The sequence below is a fragment of the Passer montanus genome, unplaced genomic scaffold (genome assembly GCF_014805655.1).
Source record: "Passer montanus isolate IOZ18808 unplaced genomic scaffold, ASM1480565v1 scaffold19, whole genome shotgun sequence".
Lineage (NCBI taxonomy): Eukaryota > Metazoa > Chordata > Aves > Passeriformes > Passeridae > Passer > Passer montanus.
In genome coordinates this window covers 4,484,683-4,499,505 of record NW_024366480.1, presented here as the reverse complement: position 1 = coordinate 4,499,505, position 14,823 = coordinate 4,484,683, and the positions used below count along the sequence as shown (strand labels likewise).

At 40.4% G+C, this 14,823-nt stretch overlaps 1 protein-coding gene across 6 annotated transcripts in view; it reads right to left on the bottom strand.

Annotated features, from left to right (window-relative positions):
• The window catches only part of GRHL2 (grainyhead like transcription factor 2), a 63,560-nt gene that overhangs the window by 26,148 nt on the left and 22,589 nt on the right, over nucleotides 1-14,823 (bottom strand). For 5 of the 6 annotated variants that reach the window (XM_039706311.1, XM_039706308.1, XM_039706307.1 and 2 more), the window contains exons 6-8: nucleotides 14,542-14,698; nucleotides 12,422-12,533; nucleotides 7,290-7,384 (exon numbers count right to left, since the gene is read on the bottom strand). In XM_039706311.1, coding sequence (XP_039562245.1) covers nucleotides 7,290-7,384; nucleotides 12,422-12,533; nucleotides 14,542-14,698 — 364 coding nt within the window. The remainder of the gene's footprint in view (nucleotides 1-7,289; nucleotides 7,385-12,421; nucleotides 12,534-14,541; nucleotides 14,699-14,823) is intronic. The other variant, XM_039706309.1, reaches the window with a different exon arrangement.

Below are 14,823 nucleotides of genomic sequence, written 5' to 3'. Positions count from 1 at the left end.
AAAAGTGTGAACCAAGGAAAAGGACTGAGAACACTAGCAGTACATACTCCTGAACCAGGAGGATGTGAAACCTGCTCCAGAAGAATAAGGAGACTCAGCAAAGAAGAGATCTCAAACTGGTCTCTCAAGCACACCTGGATGCACACCTCACCGGGCAGAGGGGAGGGCAGCAGGCCCCCGGGGTCTGGGAGGACTCCTGAAGGAAGAGCATGAAGGACATCCCCCCTCCTTCCCCTCCATTCCACAAACAGGGAAAATAAACCAACAGTGTGAGTAACCAGAATGCAACATGCCTAAGAATGCAACATCCCTAAGAAAGACAGCTGAAAATAAAGAAGGGCTCCAGCAGGGCTGGTGGGGGATACTTTACCCTCCTGGCAGAAGTTAACATTACAGTCAGGGTCTTTATGATGGAGCCAGAGCAGCTTGTTTGCCTGACTGAGCTAATGGCCCCTCCTTTCTGCTTCTGATTGTATCACAGAGCTGCATTTACAAATGAAATAGTTGAACTTTAACTGCGGAGAAAAGAGGGAGGCAGGGAAAGGCCCTAGGTGAAACTCTGATTTTGAAGCTGATAGTGTTATTTCTGTTTCAAATTACAAGTTGATCTTCTCCAGCTCCAAAGATAAGTGTAGACACAGCAAATGCACCTTTGAAAAATGACAGCCTGAATTTTCACTCGCCTTCAGAATAATTTATAGTGTCAGAGCAATGGTTTAAAGTGTGTGTGAACACACAGTAGTGGAACAAAGTCCAGCATAAAATAGAATCTGGTCTCTCTATATTTTAGCCCATACTTCTGCACAGGGAATTTCCAAAACGTACATTCAAATGTGAGAAGACATGCAGGCTTTACATCTACCTAGCAGTTTGTACTTCTTTCACCCTTGCTGCACACTCAGTTGAGAAGCAAGAAAGATCTTGTCCCACCTTAACCAACTATACACACTGCATCATCTCTTTCACTGCCTCCACAATCCCAGAGCAGAGTAGGAACAGCTGGGGAAGACAGACTTCATGGTGTCAAGAGTCCCCATACAGCAATAACAGATTATTCAGCATGAATAATAGATAGATGCTCTAAGACTCAATATCTTGTCCTGACACTGTAATACATCAGGTTCTCTGAGAAGCAATGACCGTACATTCATGCACATGACATGTACTACACTTTCTGTCATAACATTTGCACCTCACAGACAGACAGATGGATTCAAATTAACACAGATCATTGATACCAGGGAAACTTTCTGTCTCCCTGCAATGTTCTGTTAGCCTTCCTGTAAAGCAACACACTGACTTTGGATATGGAAAACAAAGGGTTGTATAGAGGGAAAGGGAAGAGGGCATAGGTTCTGTTATTTATTTTAGGGTTTTTCTTCTTTGTATGATTAAAGATTTGCACCAGTGCAGCAGGCTGCTGTGGTGAAGAGGACCTGAAGAAACACCTGGACAGTCCCCTTCTCTCTCCTCTGGTCTGACCAGAAACTACCTCTCTAAAGAGGTGATCTGCTCTGAGCAGCACTGATTTCAGCCATTTGTCCAACCACATCCTGCTTTGCCCTTTGCAACTCTCACCTTCCCTCTCTTTCCAGCTCCTGTTCATAATGCATGTACTCCCATTCTTGATGAGACAAGGGGCAAAACAACTCCATAGGCAGCCACAAAATGGAGTGCTATTCTACTTTTCTTAGAAGATACCCAGATTTAAGATCTCCTTTGCTGTGGTATTTTGCATAATAGAAATAACATGGTTAGAAAGTGTAGAGTTAAGTAGAAATTACAGTAGCAGGAAGAGAAATCACTGTCTCCCTCCCAAGCCCTGTCTACACTTGTCTTAGAACTGTATTAATAAAAGTTAGTATGATTGTACCCGAATTCAGATACAACTTTTTTTTTTTTTTTTTCCCCTGTGCAAACTGGATTTTAGCAATGTTTTGCTATCTGGAACACATTGTATAATTGTCATTATAGTGATGTCTTTTTTTTTTAATGTCAGCATATCTTAGATTAGAGCAATTAATGGCAGAGTTCCACCCATCTAGTCTCCAGCTCAGGCATGCCATTGGCAATTAAATACTAATTTAGAGAAACATTTGGTGCTGAGAAAGTTTCACAAGTGACCCAAGATAACAACAGCTCTTCTATTTGTTATAGAGCATGTCTAGAAAAAGCACTCTATCTTTTGGGGACTACTCCTCCACGGTGAGCTGCTATTGTGAGAACTACTGTTTGTTAAATACTGCAGCATAATTAGGGATGTACAAGACACAAACACAGTAAGCTGCCTTAGGGGAAAGCAAGGCTCAGAAGTGCATTTCCCTTTTTATCATTTAATTCAGCCAACATGACTCTCGCTGTGGTCTCTCAGCTTACACACTAAAGGTCTACAGCTACAAAACTTCTAATATAAGCCTTTTATTACTATTTACATTTCTGCCTCCCATTGTCTCAGAAACTGCCAAGGGCAGAAGGGAGGCACAAAATAAGAAACTTAAAGCAATTTTTCTACTGAGTACTGGCAATACACAGAACCCTGGTGACGGGTCCCTTAAAAGTCTGCTTTAAAAGGTTCCTCCCTCCAGACCCTAACAACAAGGAGTTAACTGACTCGTCTCTCAAATGACTAACATCAATCCCATCATTCCTCATATACACAGAAAGTGTGGGTTTATAGTTTCTCCTACCAGCCGTTACCTTATAAATCCCACACAAAGGTAAGACCTTTGTTTTATTTCAATACAAATGTCTCCAGCAAATGTTTACACTACTCTTTTGAAGCTTCCTCAACCCACACCACACCCCGGCAACTACATAAAAATGCCATTTGCTTTGAATCCCAGATGCATACTTACCAAGCCATTTGTATACACAGAATTTCAACATTATGTGCTACCACAGGTTAACTCTTCTCTAATATATACACGTGTGTGTGCATGTCTCACATCTATATATACACTCATATATATATGCACACTTGCACACACAGACATGGTCTACTAAAGTAGCTGCCAAGTCTAATCCTACATAATTTCTTCTGCTAACTCCCCAAAAAGAAGCATCTTTTCCTTCAACCTTTACATTTTTAGAGTAGAGAAGATGTTAATTTCCTTCCTAATGAAATTAAATTTGATATAACTTGAGAAGGAAATTCACGATTAAGAAGAAAAAAATCTTATACTAGTCAAAGCCTGTCCTAAGTATCACTACCAATGTTTAAGAAATATGGATTTGCCACAATACAAATTACTGCTAGAGATATTGCTGCTCTATAAGCTTGATTTTACCATTGTACCCACTGGAATTGGAGCTCACTTTGGCCCACAATATCCAAGAACCTAATCCTGCAAATCAGTCACTCTTTGAAAACAGCTTATTACTGTATGAGCCATGCCAAAACTCATTAAATAACTGGAAAGGTTCCCAGAGGCTTCAGCATACTTTGGATTAAAGATCTACATTTCAGTTAAATATAGCAGGGCAGTTATTGCACGCAAGTATACACAACAACTGTTCAGCACACAACTCCTGCGCTCACTGAAATCATCTCACTCATCTGCCAGCACCTGCCTGAATAACACAGCCACAAACATGTCTGTTTGTTGCACGTCCAATTTGCAGTGCTTAGCAGAAATCTGCAATCTCTTGATATCACTGAAAACTGTTTGTCTCTTTAAGGTGACATTTTTTGTTAGCAGCTGCTCATTGAAGTAATATCCTTGATTTTAAGGCTAAAAATACTTTCCATAAAAATATACAATTAATTGTTTCAAAAGTAACACCGTCATAGCCAATTTAAATGTGCCAAGTACCTACCAGAGAGAAGTCATATCTCAAGGAGGTAGTATGGTTTATTACAAATATATTATCCATTGACCAAGAGAATTCTGTCTCTTTAACCATCTTTCTTGCAAACTAACTTCTGTCAGTGCTAACACTGCAAGCAGACAGATGAATGTCTACCATCAATGAAGCTGAGTCTGTTCAAGAGCCTCCACTAGAACTGTCCACTTGCCAGATGCTGCAGCAAAATCTTCTACAGGGCAGCAGTAAGGCAACTACATAGCTTCTAGCATATTATAAAGACACTTCTAAAAGATAGTTAAAGAGTCAGCCAGTTGTTGTTAATTGTTGTTTGTTTCCTCATCTTTTTTTAAAGAACTCCTTTAAAAGTACCAAACATAGCATTTATGTTCAACCAAAGGGAGACAATCACCTTACCCATAAATGTTACATACATATAACAGAATTAAATATGGGAGGGAAACAAAGATGGTTTGTACAAAACCATTCTTCTCTTCCTACCCCTGCTCCTTTACAGCAATATTTTTGTCTTAAGACAGCACTGAGTTTGACATGGCTATGGAGCCTTCTCCTCATTTCCCTGGATCCTGCTCTGAACCACAAGCCCCACAGTGACCTCTAGATAACAGCCCCAGCAAAAAAGGATGCTGTTCTAGAAAAGGGTAAGGATGTGCCAGGACTAACTTTCCTCTGCCAGAAGGCAAGGGAACTGCTGCTGTCAACCAGGCACAGCAGAGAGAACACTAGCAGAGCGGTGTTTCTGACTTTGGTGCTGTTTCCTTACTCCACAGAAAGCAATAGTATGATTATTCCACCTCTTGACATGCACCGTACAAGATTGTTTCCATTGACTTGTTCTGCCAAGCAGCAGTTGGAAGATGAGGCACGAAGCATGGGGTGAACTGGAGCCCAGAGCCCAGTTCCATTGACATTACTGGGAGAACACAGAGAGGCCTCTGCCTGTACTCTCTGGATTCCTGTTTATTCCACTAAGACCCAACACAAGATGCTGCCTTACCAGCCCTCAGCAGGCTTACTGGTAGCTGGCATATTCTGACTGCTTTATACCCTCTTCCTGAAGGGCTGTGAGGGGAGGGCCTGCTCTGTCTGTGTGAGAGGAAAAGTCTGACTTCAAATGAGGACAAATATGGCTTTAAATTAGCTGCCATCCACGTGGAGTAGGAAAGTGAGAAACCTGATGCTCAAGACAGATCTTCTAAATGTGGGATTTAGTTTCACAGGAGGGAGAGGCAGATTTGGTTAGGTGATTTCTACTACTTCGGCTTGATTTTCTACATCACTCCACAGTATACTTCCAACAAGAAGTTTTTCTTTGCTTCTTCCAGGGCCAGTATAGTGCTTCATCACATCCCAACTCAGAGGCCCTGAAAAGAACTGTTGTGGGCTACTTTAGTCTGACGTGGAAAAAAAAAGGCTTTTGTGCCTCTGAAGGGGTTAAGTTTTAATCTTGAAATTGTGGTGAAAATGGAAAATAATACTGAACAGAAACAATGGAGGCAGTTGAAAGATCATCATTCAAAAAGCTTAGGAAAAGGGAGTCTGTAATTATGCCTTGAAATTCTTCATCTCCCATGGATGAGGTAATTGCTGGAGAAAAAACAGCCTTCAGTGACGTGCCTCAGAACCCACAGCTTTCCAACACCGCAGGGGCATCCTATGGGAATCCCCAGACCCAGTGCAACCAGTTATTGTACCACTTTCCAACAGGAGCAAGCATGTACACATACTTGTGTGTGGGGAGGGAAACACTGTAGTGCAGACAAGGTGATAAGCTTTCACGTACAATCTGATTTATGCTTGATAGCCAAATACTAAAGCACGTTATGAATCCTCTTTTATCAATACATTTACAGTTCAAGCTCCTAAAAGATCAGATATTTAATACCCCAAAATAAATACGCATAAGCCAATTTGCATTTTAATCACTATTTCCTGCAGAAATACAAGCAGCTTAAATCTCACTCCTAGCACTTTTTTAATCCAGAAGGAGTATTTATTTTAAAATCTTAGCTTGTTTTGTTTCCAGTGATCATTGCAAAAGTTGTGTTCATAATGTTCTGGCACCCAAGTCAAGAGCCAGGTGAATGGTGAGAGATTAGAAGAAAACGTCCACGGTTAATACTTGACATTAATGAATGTGACTTCCTTGTTCCTAGATCAAACACGGGTGTCTTGCTAAGTGTGGCTTGGGGCTGCAAATGCAAATGTCTGTCTTAGAGAACTGCCAGCCCTGGAACAAGACTGCCACGTTCTAGCCCTGGTAGTGCTTCTGTAAAGGTCCTCGAGGAAGACTGCTGTGTTGGAGATCCCAAATCGGTATTTGCTTGCACAGTGATCACACACACAACAGTCGCCTGTTGTGACTGCAGAGGAAAACCTACTGCTGTATTTTGAAATGGAAACACATAATAGGGAAATATCTGGGGCGGTGAAAATGTAATCACTGCATGAGTAAATACAGCACCATTAGCAACTGGGACAAGTACAACTCTGTTTATCAAGGCCTGCTTTTGAAAGAGCTGGGTGATTTTCAGAACTATTGCCTTTTCTTTTAAGATGCGCATCAGAGATTAAAATCCCTCTTACTATAAACAGCACCTTCAGTCAGGACAGTGTTAGTCCTACCACTCAGTGTTCAGTACAAGTTCTCAGAGGACTCACTCTGAGGATGCAACCTCTCTAATGCTGCTGGAAATGCAGTGGGCAATTGTGCCTGAAGAGGTCTTTGTATTTGAAAGATTCACAGCTTTACTTAAATACTGGACATTTTGTGTTCAACATGAAAACAGTATCAGGAGTTTGCCGAGCTCAGTGTTTGCTGTTTATTAACTCTACATCCCCAAGAGTCCTGCATTACCCCCACTCATTTTAAACAGCCTATTTCCCTTGTTTGCTTTCCGGGGGCCAACTTCTTCTTATAATTACCGGCAGTTTTTCATTTCTCCCACACTAGTCCATGCAGCTGAAGCACTCTGACAGCCTTTGTACAACCTTATCTGTAAGAAACTAGTTAAGGTGTTCTGCTGTCCTGGTTTATAGGTCCACTTAAGAGTCACATTCCTGAACGAAAACCCCATGCCTGAGGGTACTCGACCATTAAAAAAAAAAAAAGTTTAAAAAAAGCCTCAGTCCTCAAAAATACATTAATTCCAAATTGCAAAATGGTCTGTGTAACAATATAAAAAATAATAGCACCAACACAAGGGAAGGCATAGTCTAACTTACAGAATCTGGATTATTGGAGATGCTTAGAGTGTAGAAAGAAAGTTGATAACTTGGAGAAAGAAAAGACTCAGCTTGTGTCTTACACCTGGCTTTGCAAATAGGAAAAAAATCTTTTACTGTTTCTCAGGCTGGGCACCTACCAACAAGCCCTCTTATTTGTCAGAAAGGAGAGAAGTGGAACAGTGTCTAATGATGAATGGTGCTTATAAAGGGATGCCGTCTGCATGGCTTTTCCTCACCTTTGCCTCCTCATTGACATCCCAAGTAAAGGACACAGCATTGAATGCAATTTCTTCAATATTCCCAATGGTATTAAAACTCTCCTTGTAATCAGCTGTAAGAAAAAAACAAGAGTCATGAAAAAAATTGAACTGTTTTACAACTCATAATGCTTTTTTGCTTCTTCAGCTGGGTTGTCTAGTGCATCAAAACCACCTCTTGTGTAGTTTAGTTAATTATGAATAGTCTTAATTGCAAAGAGGTAATATAATGCAACCTGAGTCTTATGCATAGTATATCACTAGCTAAAGTTCTTGCAAAATATTGTTGGCTCTCAAAAAGGAGTGTGACTCCACTGGCAATGAAACAGTGCATTCATTAGCTTGGCCAAAGAATGGCCAAAACTGGAAAATTAACTGAAAACTACTGAAGCATTTAAAGGGACTCTTCAAATCTTGATATTAAGAAAACACATGGTAAATCCTAAAGAAGCTTTCTAAAAGTCTAAGAGCTATGACTGGAGGAAATCATCAGTGTGCATTCCAACTTTCCCAGGAATTACTGCACTGGATGCTGGATTAATATTTATATATTATTAAAAACAAAATTAAAAACCCCACAAAAATCCAAACCATCACAAATCCCCAAAAAGAACCAAAACCACAAAGATCCTTTTTCCAAAGTACGTGCACCACTAAAAGAGCAAACGAAGAAAAAAAAATTTTAATTTGTCTGACTACAAAATCTGCACCTTCTTCTCACTTCTTCCCCACGTGCTGTTATTATTATCATCAATAAACTAGCATTTTGGAAGGAATGCAAAGCAAAAGGAAGGAAGACTTAAAAGTTTACTAATCCTCCCCCAAAACAGTAAGGCTGGAAAACTATGTAAAACAGACAACTCCCAGTCCTCTTTATAATTGAAAAGAGGAACGAGCACTGCTTTTTCCTCACTTTGCTGACAGTTTAACACCTTTTATTCCTTTTGATGACTTATTCCTTTTGAGATTAAGAGAGATACCTGGTAATAGCTGCTTGATTAAAGGAACTTCCAAATCGTTCACACTAATGGAATAACTCTCTCTGGGACAAACATTTCCTAAGAATTCCCCGAGGGTTATAATTGGACTCAGTGCCAGAGGGCTGAGATTACACTCCGGATCTAAATTTTGCCCAAATCTGTGCTTCAGAAACATGCCGATTCTTAGCTTTGTAACCAGTTACAGAAAGAGGATGTTTTTGTATTTTGTTCGACACACAAATTACTCCAATATTCATTCCCCTTGCCTAAACTGTTGGTCTCTAAAAAATACTTTCTAAATAAAAACTGCTTTAGAATAATTTATAACAAAAAACGTTACAAAAAAAGAATTATTTCATGTTTGAGACTGGCAATCAGTATACTTTTCTCTCATTTGAAACACAAGAATGCTGGCATCTCACTGGGCAAATAAATTTGTGTTCCTGGGATACATGAATGATTTTGGATACAGTAAAAAAGAATCACTTTAGACCATAGGAACAGCACGAGATATTTGGTGATGTAGCAAATTAACAAAGTGTTTGAGAGGGCAGGCAGGCTTTCATTCCCACCTTGAACGCAGATCTCCTTTTCAGCTGAAGTCATTGGCTTCACTATCTAAATTCAGTGTGGGGATGCAAATGAGAGGAACTAGAAGACACATAAGTAGTTTAATATGCATGTGCACACATCCACCCACCTCTTAAATTTATGATTCACCAGAAAGTGCCTCATGCAACTGACTGCTGCATATGGGCGTGCTGTGTAGGTGCACTTTGGAAAGACATGAACAAGATGTCTGGTAAAGACACCTGTTTTCTTGTCTTAAAAGGCTGTCAGAACCTCACATTCCACCAACCCTTCCCTTCTCTCAACACATGCCTCTCCTTTAATTGCTATACACAAATCTCATAAGTGTCTATATGACACTGTTAAAAAGGAGAAGTGCATCCTATTCCCCTTAATTTACAGGCAAATAAAGAAGGATCCTCAGTTGATTAAGAAACCATTTACACCTCAGAATATCTGAAAGCTGTTAGAGTGACTACAACTTTTCCTCTTCTCCTGCTGTGAGTTACCCGAAAGAGAAAATCAGCATGTTCAATAAGCAAAAAATGGCTGCACAGGAATTATTTCCTCTTTTGTTACATAAATTGCATATTAAACAATGGCAAATTTTTAATGTTAAACATTAATCATGCATTACATGTCATTGCATACTTTTGTATTGTGCACATAAAGAATACAAACTATCCTGAAAAAAACAAGAGCAAGTTTCTATGGAGCACAAAGCTTGCACACCTACTCTTTGTATTTGAACCTGTTCTAGTATGTCAAATTATTTTACTTATTTTAAATAATCAATATCCACTGTAATTAAGTATTGTATTCTTTATTCTAAATTATTTTAAAAGAAAAAGTTAGTGATCCAGTGTCACAGCACTGTGAAAATAAAGCTGTTTTCCCCCTGCCCCCCTTATTCCTCCTACAAAAAGTAAACATGCACCTTACTCCTTCTTCAGAAAAATCCATTACAGTACATAGCCTAAATTTTGAAAAATATCTTACTTTCTTGCTTAATAAGTGTAAAACCTTCAGGTTTATTCCTCAAGCACTAAGGACTTGAATACATGTAAGTACATGCTTATCTTTATTAATATCAACACATCTTCAGACCTGTCACTGCACCTAATCCACTGAAGCATCCTTCCTCCCAGGAGGTGCACCAGCCAGTACACAAAACAAATTAAAGCAGTGACCCCTGTGTGTCTGGAGTGAAGGAGCAAGGCACTATTTCCTCTGATGTCCAGAATATAACTGCAGGCCAGAAAGCAGACAGACAGATCCCTGCCACAATGGAAAGCAGCACAAGCATAGTTCCCCTGTCCATCTGAGATCTCAACAGCTGGAATTGGAGCACCCCAAATTAATTTGATCCTCTGCCTGCTAAGGACCACATCATGCTCTAGATTAAAAGTGCATTTATAAACAATTAGAAAGGATTCACAGATGTTAAACATGCTACAAACATCAAATTAAAATAAGAGCAACGTCTATGGAAGAGGTCATGAAGAGTTTTGGACACTTAATTTTCTTTTTTTACTACACAGGTCCTGGACATTAACTCCAAGTATTTAGAGGATCCCTTCAGGGATCTGACTTTTTAACGTAAAGGGAAATCTTCATAGAGTCATTCAAAATAATTTTGCATGGAAGGGACCCCTGGAGATTATCTGATTCAAGCAGGCCCAACTTCAAATTTGGATTAAGTTGCTCAGTTAGATCATTTGATGATAAAATTAGAAGATTTTTATAAATGCAGCTTGATACTTGGGAGCCATTCTGGCCTAATTAGCCAGTTAGCCATGCCAAAGAAAATGTAATGTACTTCAGAAATACCATACTTGTAAGAGCTAACGCTATATTTCAGTTCTCAAGAAAACTCTACTGAGGAACATTAGGTCTTTTTTTTTTCTGAAAACTGAGGTGAACCATGCTCTTACAGCTCTTATATCTGACAAAAAGGGCTATATCAGTAAGTCTTACTACACTGTGCTTTGCTCATGTTTGCAGTGCAAATAAAAAATACACACCTCAGTATTCAAAAGTGCCTCAAAAGTCAGCGCAGAGCTATTTCACCTCAAACTAATGGAAAATCAAAAGACATTCACTCTAACACAGGTAAACACGCAGCTCATGCACAGCACTTATTTTGCAGAGCACTATTTTTCAGAATATGTACCATAAGTTAACTTGTTGGGGTAAGGCAACTGAAATGAATGTGCCAGGACACCACAAGTTGCAGTGGAGTCAGAGGGTGCTGGCACTAGAGTGGAGCGAGCTGCTCAGCACATACTTTTCAAAGGTATGAGCACTACTACCACAAGCTTGTAGGGACTAGCACAAAAAAAACCCAAGCAGCCTTCAGAAAGAGATGTGACGTGGCCTATTTCTTCTTTTAAGGTGTCATGACAAAAGTAATTTGTTCTGGGGTAGTAGTTTTACTGAGTTAGGTACCTGAATGGGCAAGAAGAGAAAATGGGTGCAAGGGGAAAAAGAATGAAGTTAATGAAACAGTTCAGACAAGAATAATGATGATAAGAGGCAGAGAGGACATTCTGGAAGAGCTGCTTGGACAAAATACACTTGACCTTAAGTAACACCAGGCCTCAGTGGAAACTGGAGCATTTGAAAATCTACAGGCAGCACAGTGATTACCACCACGAGGGGACAGATTCCCTGACCACCCAGTTCAATCGCCCCCTGAATCGTCCCAATGTTCTCTGCAAGTAACCCTGCCTTGGTTTAGCCCCCCTCTCTGCCCCCTCTCATTCCTGCCATTCAATGGTTTGGTTCCCTCAGGCGGTCAAAACAAGATCGACTTTGTCTGCTTTGGTCTTGCCGACTCCTTTGCCTGGAATCCGTGCAGATGGGTGCATGTGTAAACTGCACGTGGGAGGGGAGAAACGCTTGATGTCTAGACACTGCCACTGCCTACAATTTCGGGCTCCTTGGCAGCAAGTACGTGTTCTTCCTCTGCTAAAATCTCCCGAGCGCGCAGATAGGACAGCTGGGGCTGGAATGGGCTAGTAAATACTTTAGATGGGATGAACGGCAAACAGGTCTCTCAGGATAGCACACCAGTGTGCCTCTCCCTCAGTGCTGACACTGACAAGACTCAAACCCTAGGGGTGTAGGAATCCTGCACGCTCCTTTGCAGTCACCACAATGATGACATCTGCACTCTCAGGCTGCAATTCCACATCAATTGGCTAACATAACTGTTGCAGGATCAAAGACTGGATCGCCCTTTGAAAAAATAAAGGGAACAGATACTCTGCCACACCTGAGGAGGAGGTGCAGACCTTGATTTCCCAGAAGGAGGTACACCACTAAATACACATGCAAGGGGCAGCTCTTCTGTGCAAATACTGAGAACCATTCTTTCTGCATGGTCCCTACCCAGCTCCATAGACCCCATAGTCCTAGCAGGAATGAGCCATTGCTAAAACCTCTGGTACAAGCCAAGAAGCCATTGCCAATATATTCCACCACATTCCTGTGCAAGGCACCAGGGCTTTCCATATCTGAAATCTTCCCTGAAACATCTGGAGATGTTCTTACACTCACCAATGTCAAGGACTCTCTGTTTAGCTGTGTGCTGCCGGGAATGCCAGTACTTCCAATATTTCAGCTGCTCATCTCTGTTCTTATCCTCACTGAAAACAACCATGACCACACTCTATGAAAAACAACACCAGAGCCACATTAGTTAAAATAATTAATAGTCAGGAACACAAAAATTAAAATCTCCATATGCCTCTAATTCTGATCCAACCACTCTCACAGTACTTTGGTTGTAGAAGACTGGGTTTTAAGTGGTCCAGTACTACAGTGTACTTAAAGACTCAGGACAAAAAAAAAGTAGCTGTAAAATAATGCAAGGCCCAGGATTATGTTATTGACAGTCCAAATAAAAATTAATCATATTCTTCGTTTTAAAAAGTCACCTTCACTGGCTAAAGGTAATACATTTTCAATTTAGTATACATAAATACACTTTTTGGGAGCAGGACTCTTGTATATATATGTGTTTAATGACAAATTCAATGTAACTGTTTATGGATTTTTGCTGAGGTTTTCAATTCACGTTCTGAATTTGCTTTGTTAAATTGTGATTCAAAGGAAACAGATTGAATTTTTATGCAAAATTTTACACAAGCAATATAGGCTTTTTGAATAAGCCCTGCTGTAGGCAAGCAAAACAATACAAAACAATGGAAGAATAATCATACCAATTAAAATCAAGTGAAAATAAACCAGAGGAAAAAAATCTTCACTTTTAAATGTTCTGTTTTATTTTCACCCCGAAACACTAAGCACAAAAAAAAATCACTATCAAGCTGCTTTATAAGCCAGGGAGGTAGATTACAATTGATTCATCATCTGGTCCCTCCACAACCCTTCACGCACTCTGTGACCTTGTGCATTCCACCTATAAAAGGTGAACCCGTCACCAGATCTTCCTCTCCATGGGCATGAGGCAGTACACACCGTGGAGGAGTCCTGGGTTGTGCCTGTATGTACTGGGTGGGCACCAGGTGTGTGTGGCTGGCCAGTGATGCCCTAACCAGAACTGGCCATGCAGCCTAGCTTTTCCACCAAGGACACCACTAATGTTTTTATGAACCACTTACAGGGAAGTTGTAGAGGTTTAATACCTTCAAAACCTCTTGCCCCTCTGTTAGCTTTGGATGGAATTGACAATAAATTCAACAGTCACTTGAGGAGAGCCCTGACAAAAAGAACATGATTGTGAAAGTTGCACACAGTTTCACAATCTTCTGTCAATTACATCCTCCAGCAGGATGCAATCTCACCTCTCCTTTATAACTTCCACCCTTCTGCTTCCACAGCTTCAAAACTCATGTGGCAGTGCACCGAACCAGGTACATGAGGACTGGTTTTCAGTCAGACCAGTGACCTCCTGCCTCCTGTTTCAGCTCTATAAGCGCTACAGCTGGAACCACAAAATGGGAAGGAATGGGTGGAGGGAAAGAAATTGTTCAGCAACAGAGATGTCTTATATTGGATTCAGCCAACAGCTTAATGTCCTAAGGAAACCAGGCTAAAAATTAACTGCTAATTCAGGTTTCCAAATCACTGCCTCTGTTTAGGAAGAGTCTCTCTAAATTTCACGTATGATAGAAACATATAGGTTGTTGTCTGCTTCACTGCTCACATTGACTTTCATTGGTTTCTTTGACTAAAGTCACAACATTTTTAGAGAGCTTCATGTATTCGGATGGAAACATTTTTGCAGCCTCATACATATGCAGCACTGCCAGCTTCAGGGTAAAATTTACAGGGCTCATTGTTCATTCCAAGGTTACTGGGTTAGGATTTATGAACTCAAAAACATTACCAAGGAAATCAGGAGGCCCATTCACCAGGTAGATGTTGCTGAATACACCAGCTACAGTTCTATGCATAGAATCTAAGATGCAAACAATTCATTTTGTTACACTTCTGGGTGAATGTCAAGTGAAAGCTCACACTTATAAAATGAAAATTATTTAAAATTTATGTCACAAAGGATGGATCCAACTCTTCATGTTTTCTCTGAAATGCACTGCAAAGCAGCTGATTAAGTGCTCCAGTGAGAAAAAACTTAAATTAAAAGCCAATCAACCACAACTGTATCTATCTGCAGAGCTACATTCCCACCTAGGAAAGAAATGGGACTATACCCTGACTTTGCTGATGGGATGCCGGAAGCATTTGTTGTCACCGGTCTCACTCAGGGTGATGGCATAGAACTGTCCCTTGTTCAAGTAGGTCATGGGTCCTTCCCCTTGCTTTTGACGCAGAGACTTGGTAGCTTCTAGCGTATACTGAAAAGTGCTGCTGAAAAGACAAGGAGAGAAACACCCACAAAATCCATATCACTTTCCCCTTTTCTCTTTTATTATGTAATTATTGCATTGAATAAAGCCTAAGATGGTAACAACAAAATTCCAGGAAACTGTCAC